Source organism: Nicotiana tabacum, chromosome 1, assembly GCF_000715075.1.
Source record: "Nicotiana tabacum cultivar K326 chromosome 1, ASM71507v2, whole genome shotgun sequence".
Lineage (NCBI taxonomy): Eukaryota > Viridiplantae > Streptophyta > Magnoliopsida > Solanales > Solanaceae > Nicotiana > Nicotiana tabacum.
Genome location: NC_134080.1, coordinates 206,048,833 through 206,062,200, shown reverse-complemented (window position 1 = coordinate 206,062,200; position 13,368 = coordinate 206,048,833). Strand labels below are relative to the sequence as shown.

The following is a 13,368-nucleotide window of genomic DNA, read 5'->3' as shown; positions in this document are numbered from 1 at the left end:
GCCAGATTGTGAGACTAGCTGTTGACGTCAGATTGAAGATTCCTGGATTATCAGTGGTCTCCTCCACGGCCTATTGCATCTAAATACATCCTTCCTTCTCAATGCCAAAGCATCCAATGAGGAAAAAGCACAGAGATAAGTATGACAGGAGCAGTAATCTAGTAGTTGACTCCAGCGAAGATGATGACACATTAGCAAATATTATTTCCCTACCAAGATTGAATCAAACTATTACCAAGTAAACATAGATGATTCCAAACACTTTCGAGCCATAAAGGCAGCAAAAAAGGTCTTATCTTATAAGAGGAAATCCATACGCAAAATTAACATTTTGATTCTAGCCCCTTAGTAGAAACAAAAGTTGTCCCACAATGACGTGTTTCACCAATTCCTGACTGATGGCAGCACGTAGAGCAAAATTCATCTCAAGATTTTCCATATTTCTCCACATACCCCTGCAATCACAAATTAATCAATTGTCAAGTTCAGGGAAGAAAGACTCAGCCACAGTCAGCGAGTACTGTTCCAAAGTGTTGACTCACCTCAATGAGCTTAGCTACTTTTGGCTTAGAAACAGAGAGATACTGCTTAATGGATTCAGTCGTATCAGGAATTTGATCAGGTTGCAAAGAGTTAATGACCTTATCTACTGATTTCTTAACAATCATCTTATATGCATCCCTAATCAAGAGACCTTCATGCCAAGTTGGCTTCAGCAATTCTTTGACGAATTCCACAAGAGCAGCACGAAAATGCTTCAAAACTCCTGATTCATAGTTCACAGATCCATCTCTCCTAAAGTCATTATCAATTTCATAGTTGTGTCTGGGCCCCTCTAATTTTGATTGTGTCCTTTTTTGGCCTCTGGGGTTAACTGATCTTGGGTGCTTTTCTTCTTTTGAAGAGGTATTCACGTTTTCTTGATGAGCTGTAGCTCTATCAGCTGTTTCTCTTTCATCAGCAGTCAAATCTTTCTCTGCTGCGCTGGTTTGCTCAATGCTATCACGAATCGGATCATACAGACTTTCTGGAGTGGGAATAATTTGACTAAGAAAGGTTGATGGTTGAAAAGGCACAGAAGGCTTCCAGTCATCAAAATACACCTTGGTCTTATAATCACGTGAGTGTTCCATGTCCCTTGATAAATCAGTCCAAGAGAAAGGTTCAGTTACAGAACCAGGAAGTGCTGAAGACTTGTTTGAGATTGACCTAGAGGAACAATATTCTCGACTATGGTCTAAAAGCTTCTGATCACCAACCGGACCTAGGTTTGAAGAAGAAGTAAGATAAGAAGGCCACCTATCCACAGAGTGATTCAGGTGTGGATAATGATGATTTCCGAGCATAAGCTGGGTCCTCTTATAACTCGTGTCGTCCAAAACTGAGCTATAAGACAGAACTTCAGCGTTCTGATACTTGTAAGATGACAGTACTGAGCTACTTAGAAGCAGTCCACTATGACAGCTATCTTTATTAAGAGAATCATTTTTGAGTAATAGTGATGAAGAGCTTCCATAACCAGCCAAGTAGGATTTACATCCAAGAGTCTCCCTTCCGATGTCTCTAAACAGCATGTTTGACCGATGCTCATCACTATGCATATGCAATTCAATGTCACTATTCAACCTTTGATTTTCTCCACATCGAACAGCAGATGTTGCCAAATCAGAAATACAATCTGCTGCTAGTCTTTCAGTGGTATTTTTTGAACCTATAAGGCAGAAGTTACTTTGTCAGGATTAGTAATGCAAGGCTGTGCAATACTTAAGGTTAACCCATTCCTATAAAACTAGTTTGATATTACCTTCTCCATCTATGAGTTTGCTTTTCATCTTTGCAGCATCTAAAACACCGTCCTTATCATCACTAGTTAGAGGATCCCTTCCTTTGACGCACCAACTTCTAGAGTAAAACTCACTTCTATCTGCTGATCTTTTGTTTCCACCACTAGAATCATCAGCTGGGGACAAACTTCTTAGCCTAATCTTTGGAAGATCCAACCTGGAAAATCCAGAATATCAAGACTTGGTTCTACTTGAAATATAGCCAAAACAAACTTCCAACAAGGAGATATTCAAAAGCAGCATAAGACCCAACTTCCTAGTACGACTAAAGAATTGAACCAGGGCCAGTATAATAAACCTTGATGACGTTGGTCGTAAATCCTCCGACGCTTCTTGATGACCTCCTCCTTCAGAGAATTGGGCACCAATAACTTCCTTGCTAGAAGCATCACTATTTACTATATCAGCACTTACTTTATGCTCAAAAGGCTGGATTTCATGGGTTATCCTTTTCCCACTGTATCTAAGAGCTTGAGGATCAGAAAGCACGACCGTTCTTTTTCCTGCAAGAGCCCCAACAGGATCCCCGTGAATCTCTATGACTCTTGTTACAGGATATTAGAATGTTCAATTTTTTTAATTTATAAGTAATATTGGAATGTTTCCCATTTTAATTTAACAAGAGTTCTCACCATCCAAGCTTGAATCATTCTTTTCTCTTCTTTCATCTGAATTAGATATTCTGCAACTGCCACTACCCTCTTCAAGCATAGTGGTACCAGGATTTGCTACAGATTGTTTTGGAGTAGAAATTCCTGGTCTTAAGTGCTCTTCAAGACCCACAGGCTCCAGAATGTGGGTTCCATCTACAAGGAAGAAAGATCAGAGTAAGTCACATATCAATGGAACAACTTTTTGGTGGATACCCTAACACTTATCCACCCAAAAACTCTGCCTACGCATGTAAACCATTGTCTGTCTTGTCAGATCTACCAAGCACACGAAACCTTACAACAACAACTAGGCCTCAATCCCAAACAAGTTGGAATCGGCTACATGCATCCTCACTAACCATATCTCTCCATTAAAGCTCAACCCATGTCATCAACATACCAAATAAAAATAAGAGTAAAAAATAAGTTAAATATATATAAATAATAGTTTAAATAATAAATTTCTAAAAAGGTCAAAATACTGCTAGAGAAAACCAATAGGTTCAAAATCAACGTACTAACAAGACTAAACATATTCTCAACTAGTAGATATTACATATATGGATCTTTTTCTTCCATTATGCCTTATCTTTTAACTACTCTGTATTGATTCCAAGAAATTATAGGTATTTCAGGACAACTTCCTTACATGTGATTTTAGGTCTACCTTGTTCTTTTTTAACATCTTCACTCGCCATAGCTTCACACCTACGGACCGATGCAATTATTGTTAGGCCGATGCAGGCCGATGCAGGACATGACCAAACTACCTAGCAGCCTTCTCTCATTTTATCTTCAATCCGTGTTACTTTCACTTTCTGGCGAATGTGGTCACTTTATCTTATCTAATTTTGTATGACCACATATCCATTTTAGCATCCGCATCTCTATAACATTCATCTCGTGAAACATGTTAGATTTAGTGGCCCAACATTCACTACCATATTGCTGGTCCTATAATTTTTTTGTACAACTTGCCTTTTACTTTGGTAGGTATCCTCCTATCACATAACACCCCAATAGTAGCACTTCTCCATTTCAACTATCGGTTTTAATTCTACGAGTAACATCTTCATCTATCATTCCATTATCTTGAAACAACGATCATATATATATCTAACGTATTTGTATTTTGGCCTGCGATCTCGTTTAGTCTCACCTCAGTTTCGCTATGCTGACTAAACCTACGATGCACGTATTCAATCTTATTTCTACTTATCCTAAAACCTTTAATCTCTAAAGTGTTTCTCCATAGTTCATGTTTTTAGTTGACTCCCATGCCGATTTTGTCAATTAACAGAATACTCTCGGCAAATAGCATATACCATGGGACCTCATATTGTATTGTGTTAGTTACCACATCCATAAATAAGGTAAACACGTAGAGGTTCAATAATGATCCCTGTTGTAGACCCACATGAAAAACTTTTTTGTATCTTCTATTACTATTCACACACTAATGACTGCTCATTCATACATGTGCTTTATGACATTTATAAAGTTTCTGTCCCATTTTATATGAAAGTGTTACTCTTTGGGAGTCAAACAAATTTTCTTTGATTAAGATTTTCTCGGACTTTTGTTTTGAATCATTACCTATGTTGACTTGTAGTACTTTTCATGATGTAGTTTGCAAATATATAAATTTTATTTTAAAAAACCTAAAGAATTTATACCCAAATTCACATAAAAGATTAAGTGTTCTGACCCTCATACTCCGAACCCTTCACATAAATTAAGATGAGGGAGTATTTAATATGAGTTCTTTTTTTCTCTATTACCCACCTATGGACCTTTCATGGTACTCTACATATACTTTCTCTAGCTCAATGAACACCATGTATAGATCTTTCTTTCTTTCTATGATAAATTTTCATCAATCTTTTTCGCAAGAATATAGCATCGGTTATAGATGTACCAAGCATTAATCCAAGCTGGTTCTCTATTACACTTGCGTATTCTTACATTTACGCTCTATCACTCTTTCCTATAGCTTCATCATATGACTCGTGAGTTCATATTAAGATAGTTCGCACAACTTTGATATTTCCATTGTTCTTAAAATTTGGTATCAGCATATTCACTCGTCGGGCATCCTACCACTTTTTAGTATAGCATTGAATAGCTTGGTGAACCATTCTACTCCAACCTCTCCATGACACTTCTGAGCCTCTGTCAGGATACTATTTGAACCACAAGCTCTCCAATCCTCATATTTTTCATGGCATCCTTTACCTTTGTTTGTCTAATTCTACGAATGTAGCTAAAATTTCTATCGTGCACAGATGTGTAGAGATCTAAAATGCCATTGTCTTGATTCGAGTTGAACAACTGATCAATAGCCCAGTAACCTCATTATCTCCTGTCAACACTTTTTGAGAATCGTCTTTAATAAACTTCACTTGGTTTAAATCCCTTACCCTTTTTCTCTCTAAGTTGTGCTAGTTTTATAACATTTCTTTCTTCCCTTCTCGTGTCCCTAACTTTTGGTACAAGTCATCTAGAGCTCCCCTCGAGCTTTACTAATAGCCTTCCTAACTTCCTTCTTGTATCCTTCAAAGGCTTCCCTGTCTTCTACTTTTGGCAACTTCCAATAGCACTTTCTTTTAGCTTTAATAACTTGTTGTACCTCCTTATTTCACCGTCGAGATTCATGTGGTCGAGTCCTAGATCTTTTAACACACCGAACAATTCAGTTACTCCCTCTGTTTCAAAAAGATCGGCACTATTTCCTTATTAGTCTATTCCAAAAAGATTGACACATTTCCGTATTTCCTTAATATGAAGCATTTATAACTACACAAATGTTATGGAAGGTTTTAGACTACAAGTTTCAAAAGTTTTACAGCCATACAAATGCAATGACTTGTTTAAGACCGCATATCTCAAAAGTCTTCCATTTTTATTAAAGTTTGTGCCAAGTCAAACTAAGATAATTATTTTAAAACGGAGGGAGTACTTTTAAATGCACCCTAATAGTTCCTTCCATAGAATGTCTGCATCCTACTCTATGTCTTTAGCTCCCTTCTCTCGTAGTTTTTTTTAAAACGCTAATCAGTAAGCACCCTTTTATGCCCACCACCTAATTAGCAGTTGTTTGCTGGTCGTACTCTTTCTCCAAAAGCTTCCTCGTCTTCTGCTTTTAGTAACTCTTTGTATCTCCTCATTTCACCACCAGAATTCTTGTGCTTGACTCCTAGATCTTTAGACACACCTAACGATTCAGTTGCTACATTTTTAATGCAACCTGACATTTCCTTACACATGATGTCTACATCCCTTCTACATACCAAGCTCCCTTTTTGGGTAGTTTTCCTTAAACGCTAATTGTTAGCGACTTTTAATATCGACCACCTAATTTGTGGTTGTTTGCAAGTTGTCTTCTTCTTCTTTTTTTCGAGAATGATAACATTTTATAAATATAAATCAGCACAAAGTTTGTGCTGCTAAAAGTGACAGAATACATCCCCAAAAAGTAAAAGAATCCCCCACTACAAAAACTTACAAGGATTCTATGATGTCAAGTATGGAGTCACTATCATTTACCGGGCATTCTTTACACCAAAAAAGAAAAAGTACTAAACAGTTCATTTTGATTTTCTGAATGGAGTTGCTAACATCCTCAAAAGATCTGGAGTTCCTCTCGTTCCAGACTGACCACCAAATGCAGGCTGGGATCTTCTGCTACCATTTCTTCTGTCTGACTCCACCTGTCACACCAGCCCAACATCTCAAGAGGTCGGATGTATCTTTTGGCATGACCCAGTTCATTCTGACAATACTTAGAAACATGTGCCACAATTGAGAGGTAACAACAAAGTGAAGAAACAGGTGGGAGTTGTCTTCTGCTTCCCTTCCACAGAGATAGCATCTGGAGGTCAGTTGATATCCCCTTCTCTTAAGTTTTTCATCAGTCAAGCAAGCTTTTTTGGTCACCAACCATACAAAGCATAGCACCTTTGTGGGTGCATTTACCTTCCAAATTTGTTTCCAAGGCCAACTCCTATCAGAATGAGCATTTCCCATTAGGCTTTTGTAAGCAGAATTCACCGAGAAATAACTGGTGCTTGACCCCTTCCATACCAAAGAGTCCTCGCAATCTGAGAGGCCTTGCAGTTGGTCAATTTGGTTTATCAATGTAGCAACTCTATCCACTTCCCAATCATTCAGCAGTCTTCGAAAGTTCAAATTACAGCCTTGTTGTTCCCTTACTTCTTCCACCTTGGCATGAGGATTTGAAGCTAACAAGTTGTCTTCTTCTTCTTCACTCTGTTCTTAAGCTTTACATTTAAAATCACTAACCTATGTTAGGTTGTCAGCACTTCTCCTGGAATAATTTACCGTCCTTGCATGTAGTTCTATCACGTTTTCTTGGAAGGATAAAGTTTATTTGACTATGGTTACCCCACTTATATAAGTTATTAGGTGAAAATCTCTCTTTCTAAAGTATGTGCTAGCTATCACTAAATCATAAGCTAAAGCAAATATTAAGACATCCTTCCCTTCCTCATTCCTAGTCACCATAACCCAGTGTACTCGTTCAAAACTGTCGCTGTCTTCACCTACATGACCATTTAAATCTCTCCCTATAAAGATTTACTGTCTCCTGGAATCCCTTGAACCAAAGTGTCCATATCCTCCCAAAACTGAGCTATACCTTCTACATCTAATCATATTGTGAAGCATAGCCAATAATCCATTGATTGTCTCTTTTCGCCATACAATTTTTAGTGCAATAATCCTATCTCCAACTCATTTTACCTCTATAATCTTATCTACAACTCTCGGTTCTACAATAATTTCCACTCCATTCCTATTTTATCTGTCTCACAATACTGTAATTTATAAGTCATGTTACCTATCTCTATAGGCTTTTGCCCTATCCATTTAGTCTCCTATAAACATGCAATATCCACGCTCCTCCTTTTTAGGGTATCCATTCAAAGTGCCTAAGTTCCAGCTACCTACCCGAATCCAACTCTCTTAGACTAGCTCTTTAACCCTTGTTTGTCCATGATGTGAGAAGATTTTTCTTATTTTGCACCACATCGAGGCAGTAATAGGGTGGAACTAGCTACTTTACCCACACCCATCCATGATATGGGAACCCTTTCATATATTGCACCACATATGGGCGCTGATGTGGCGGAACTAACTTCTTTACCAAGACCTCTTCGTGGTGTGGGAATCCTTGCTCATACTTCCTCACACCTAGGCAACAATGTGATACATCCCCTTGCCCATTTTTCTATCACATTTGGGTGCCGATGTATGCATGCCTAGGTGAGTATGTCCCAATGATATTTGTATTATGAGGATTCATTATAAATTGGCAAGTTTTAGGCTAGCTTCAAGCATACCGCAACCCCATATGAGCAATGTGGTTTATTTGTGTTTAGGATCAGTAATATGAGCAAGCTCACACAAGCAAAGTTAAGGCACATGAAACTTTATTGCTAAATAATAAGGCCAATAGATAATGGTGCAGAACAAACCTTAAGGAAATCCTACATTGCATATTTCCATATTTAGGGATGGTAATGGGGCAATGGGGGTGGGTTTGAGGAAGAGTCCCCCCTCCTTCTCATAAAGCATGCACCTCGTTGCCAAAACCCCATAATTATTTCTCAGAATTAGCTTTTTGAAGACACTCAAATCTCTATATCGAACCCCTTTGCCTCTTTATCAAAGATGTATCTGCCTTCGAGTTTTGACCTCGTTCTTAGTGTTGCGCACAAAACTCCTTTAAGCATCTCCAATTTCTCGGTAACGGCAACAGGCGCATGCATAAGAGACGCGATATTAGAAACAAGGTCTTGATCAATACTTCTGAACCATCTTAAATCCCTTGTCTAGGTAATATCCATATAAATGAAAAAAATTCAACGTTAGGTCATCACCACTAAGTTTTTATACATGGTATTTGCAGCTTTAGAGTATCATTTGATCTTTCCGAATTCTACTGCTTGGGTTCTTTCAATAAGAGTTCAAATTATTCATTTACTGTGCTTACTACGAAAAAGAAGGTAGCTAATGATATTAAGGAATTTAGTTTTTTTAGCCTTGAGAAGTATCTAAAAATAATAACAATAACACTTGAAAGGATTTTGAAACTCATGTTTGATAACCTAATCGCCTCAATATGCATTTGTGGGGCGAAAACTTCTTGTTTGATAGTTTATGAGTTGGTAGACACAAGACTAAACTGAGAATTGAACAGCCGAATTTGTTAGTACATTTATATTTTGAAAAAGCATACATATGATCAAGCATATATATATGACCCCTTAACCATATACAATGGTGGAGAAAACAACAACAACAACAACAACAACAAAAAACCCAGTGTAATTCCACAGGTGGGGTCTGGGGAGGGTAATGTGTACACAAACCTTACCCATACCTTGTTAAGGCAGAGACGGTGGAGAAAACAGATCAGGCAATATGTCTATAATGAGGTTTTTCATCCTTTTGAATGGCACCACATGTGAATTCTTTAGAGAGTCCGAGGGGTAAAGGGGAGATCTTTATCATATCGCAATGGGGCTTTCAAGCTTCAGTATAATCATATCTATTAGCATGTTTAGTAGGGAAAGAAAAGGAATGGCGGCCATATCATATCTATTGTTTGCAAATAATACTTCTAACCTATGCGAATCAATGGAGATCATTGCAGTACTTATTTAGTAGCATGTTTAAAGTTATGCTGAGGCTGCAAATACATACATAAGGCCAACTGGTACCCATTGGGGTTGCGCAAGAATCCATACTTTGACACTAACCATGAGCGAAATAGGAAGGTGGTCACAATATTGAGTATTGCTTACGTATTTGGTACTGCCTCTACGAAAGAAATTCAAGGACAAAGAACTCTAACATCATGTCATAGAAAAATTCTCAAAAAAAGGCTTAATAGTTGGAATAACTATATTTGCCTATGGGAGGAAAGTTGAAGTTCTTTTGTAAGTTACCCACATATTACGTGGCTATGTTTTGTGCCCCATCCACTATAGTTGATAGATTGGAGATAATTTTTAGTGAGAACTAAAAGACGAGAAGAAATCACATTTGGTATAGTGGAAAAAAAACCTTAATAGGCAAATAGAGTTTTGTATTTGCATGGATTTTTGTGCTCGACCCCCCAACCCCACAGGTTTTCATCTAGACATCTGAAACTGTAAAAAATCAATGTTTTAAACACCTCTGACTATATGTTCTCTTAGTTGCGTTGATGTGAATAAATGTCAATATCTACCTAAAACTACTCTGCGTATTTCTTAATCGCGTTGACGTGAATACACATCAATATCTACATCAGATAAAAACCAGGCCACATCACCATTTATTGTCAGAAAGCTACTTTAAAAAAAATTAAAATCCCAAATCCATCCCTGTTCTCTTTCTAACCACAAAGTTTTCCGAGCATCTTCTCCTTGAAAAATTCCTCCAGTAATCTTCTCCCCCATAAGAATCTAACTCACTCTGAAGCTCATTCCTAATAAAAGACTGACCGCCAACAAATTCCATACCTCCACTATTTTTCAGCATTGGTCATAGTTCAACACAATCACCATATCTGATATCTCCATCCAAAATCTTCACCAGCCCCTTCCTCTTCATTAAGACCACACGCCAACTACACCACAAACAACTGCATGCCATTCCCTCAAACTCAATAGAGCTGAATCCCACCTACATCCACGGGCTATAAAGATTAATTAGAAACATTCATGATCAGTGCCAAAAAAGCACTATCAACAGTCAAGGGTGTTTAACACACTGTTTTTGAACATTTAAGAAGTTTGGATGATAATCCATGGAGTTGGAGGGTTGGAACATAATATCGTGCAAGAATGGATGTCTATTTGCCTATTATACACAAAAAGAATGGCCCCTACTTTGGAGGGAGTTAGGATTTCAAGATTGCCCCCATTCAATATGTGACACTATGAAAATAATAGTGCAGATTTACTCTACACTTATATGGACTCAATATCTCATAGCAGTTGCTTCGTAGCTTAAAGCAATGAAGCGATGTGGAGCAAGGGATTGTCACTTCATAGGTGAAGCCATAAAGCTTCGTAAAAGTGTGGAATCAAATGATGACGTGCAAATTGATCCCAACAAAAAAGTGGTCAGTTCTTTGAATATCAATTTTGAGGAGTTGAACTAATATAATTATTGTATATTGGAATCTTTTTTGGATCAGCAGAGGAATTGCAATGTGATTATTACACTTTAAATCATGTGTTTGGTATTTTTAATGTTGTGAATTGTGCGATACACTTCAAAGAAGCGTGCGCTTCCCTTCCCGCCTTTCGCTTCAAGACACATGGATATTTGTCGTTTGTTTATGTTTTTCCCTTTAAAAATATTGTACAAAGCCACCTTTTATAAAGGAGGCAACAAGGAAGAACAATGAAGGCCACAATAGAAAAGTGAGTCGGAAATTGCATTGACATCAAATATATGAAAATATATAATTATAAAAAAGATATCATATGTGCTTCGAGCTGTGGAAAGTTTCCATTGGAAACAACCACTAATGCTTGCATTAGGGTAGACTGTCAACGTCACTTCCTTAGGGTGGGGTCCTTCCCCGAACTGCGTGAATGCGAGATGCTTTATGCACAGGGCTACCCTTCTTTATATTATCTATGATTCAATTTTAATTGTGCGACCATCTCATCTAAAAGCTTAAGCTGTTAGAGAGAGCACATTTTATTTATTTAAGTATGTTTTCAACACATTCCTACATGTGGGCTCGATCCTGAGACAAGCATGTGAATTTTGTTTGTTAACGGATGGCGGTGAGACTCGAACCAAAATCTCAACCTTGCTCTTATTCTAGTCTTGAAGTGTGTGACCATATCATTTAAAAGCTAAAGCTATTAGAGAGAGGCTGATTTTGTTTACCTAATTATGTCTTCAACCGGCCAACCTTGGGCGTAACTCAACCTCAAAGCTCGCTCATAAGGTGAGGATAGATCATATAAACAAACCCTCATATCTGATGTGGGAACTAAACAACCCCTCTCTCTTTGCATGCTAAGGCCTGCCAACTGGAGTGTGGATAATTGATAAGAGGGCCCAACATTGGTAAACCAAGAATTGGGATGGGCCTGCATTAATAACATGATAAAGAAATGGACTTTGGTCCTGACTAAACGTCAAAAGCTAGTTCATGAAGTAAGAATTGTCCAAGACCATATAAAGAGACCTTCCCATCCCTGAATAACTGATGTGTGAACTCAACAATTCAAAATGAAAATTGAAAAGACTGAAGCATGACAATAATCACGAAGCAATGAGGAGAACAAACGAACGTGACATACAAGAAATGTCAAGAAGGAAACAAAACTACAAACAGGAAGTCAACCCCAAATCGATGGGGTTTCACTCATTTTTTCCCTTTTTTTGGCTGTTTACTCATCTGGATGCATATATTGCATAGGCCAATCCTATAAGAGGAACAGTTACAAAAGTAGGACATCAACACCAAAGCATGCAGAGAACAACCATCATACGACATGCTACAACCCTCTCGTGTCCCGAGTTCAGGTCCATATCCCCAATCACCCTTTTTCATAGGCAGCAAGGGTTCAATCTCGATCATGAATGATAGTTTTAACATAAAGACAAATCTCCAAATTCTTCTGCCAGCAAGTGCAATTGCCTCCCAAAGCTCTAGGCTTAATCAGAAATAAAAACATGGTCTGGTCAGTTTATCCACAATGACCGAAGTGACATTACCCTAATGACCCAATGTATTTTTTTAATTTTGATACCCAGGAAATCCCGAGGGCCAGTGACACACGGTTAGTTAGAAACTTGGTGGATAATGGGCCTGCTCCTCTATTCTTCTCCACTTAATCACTAGGTTTTTTCTGCCATAAGTTTGACCTAACTTGTTACTACTTGCCCCATAAAATCAGCTGAGATTATTTTCCAGGCTTCACGAAAAGCAGCGATTAACTGATAAATATTAATGCAAAAACAACTGGGGGCTGACTACTAAATCGAAACAATCATCTTTTATCATAAAAATTGGAACTTGTACACTATATATTATGTACTCGTACATTTGATAATAGAAGACTAGTGAAGCGAAACAAAGAAACTGAAGACATGCAGCCATACAAGATAGTAAATACCCAAAAGTTATAGCACCAAAAAATCTACATAAATAAGATGCATATCTCTTAAAGAACGAACCTTTTTTATGATTTTCTTCGTCGGGTGGAGCTAATCCTTCACTATTTTCTTCTCCGTTTTTAATTTCTTTTTCAACCTCAATTTCTTCGTACTGTGATGCAATGAATACTGGAACTAAAGGAATTTGCAGTAAAGAAGGCGCATATTCGTCCACGTTAACAGAGGATTTAGGTATCGGGACTGAGTTGTTGATTAGTGGATCAGCCGCCACAACCGATGATAGCATTGAGGTCTAAGGATTGATTTCATAAATTGTTTTTTTTGCTGGAAAGGAGTAGTGATTTCATCAGACACCGAAAAATTCTGTTTGTTAAATTAGGGGTGGGCGTCCATCGGTCGTTTTTTTTTTTTTTTTGGGTGGTATGTTGCACCAATAATCAAAATGAAATTAGTTTTTTACTAGTGTTTTTAGTTTTTACCAATGATTTAAAGGGCTTTTTTTTAGACTCTTTTTGAGATTCGTTTCGAGGCTCGCCCTAGGGCAGAGCACTATGAAAACGCTTCGAGGCTCACGTACAAGGCTTAGTTCTGTGTAGGGGTGGGCATCGGTCGGTTCGGTTCGGTTTTGAACATTATCGGTTTTGCCTATCAGTTATCGGTTTACAAATATCATAACCTGATAACCAAACCGATAAGATATTGATTATCGGTTATCG

General features: G+C 37.8%; 1 protein-coding gene across 2 annotated transcripts; it reads right to left on the bottom strand.

The window, feature by feature from the left end:
• Positions 1-201: 201 nt before the first annotated feature.
• LOC107826996 (uncharacterized) lies at positions 202-13,033 on the bottom strand. 2 transcript variants are annotated; one of them, XM_016654043.2, is made up of 6 exons: positions 12,713-13,033; positions 2,477-2,650; positions 2,143-2,347; positions 1,805-2,001; positions 543-1,711; positions 202-455 (listed from the first exon to the last, which is right to left on the bottom strand). In XM_016654043.2, the coding sequence occupies exons 1-6, from the start codon at positions 12,936-12,938 to the stop codon at positions 426-428; spliced, it is 2,001 nt and encodes a 666-aa protein (XP_016509529.1). In that variant the 5' UTR covers positions 12,939-13,033; the 3' UTR covers positions 202-425. The 2 variants fall into 2 exon arrangements, with proteins under 2 accessions (XP_016509529.1, XP_075112203.1); XM_075256102.1 differs by lacking the exon at positions 12,713-13,033 and adding an exon at positions 11,414-11,550.
• Between the last annotated feature and the right edge of the window lie 335 nt (positions 13,034-13,368).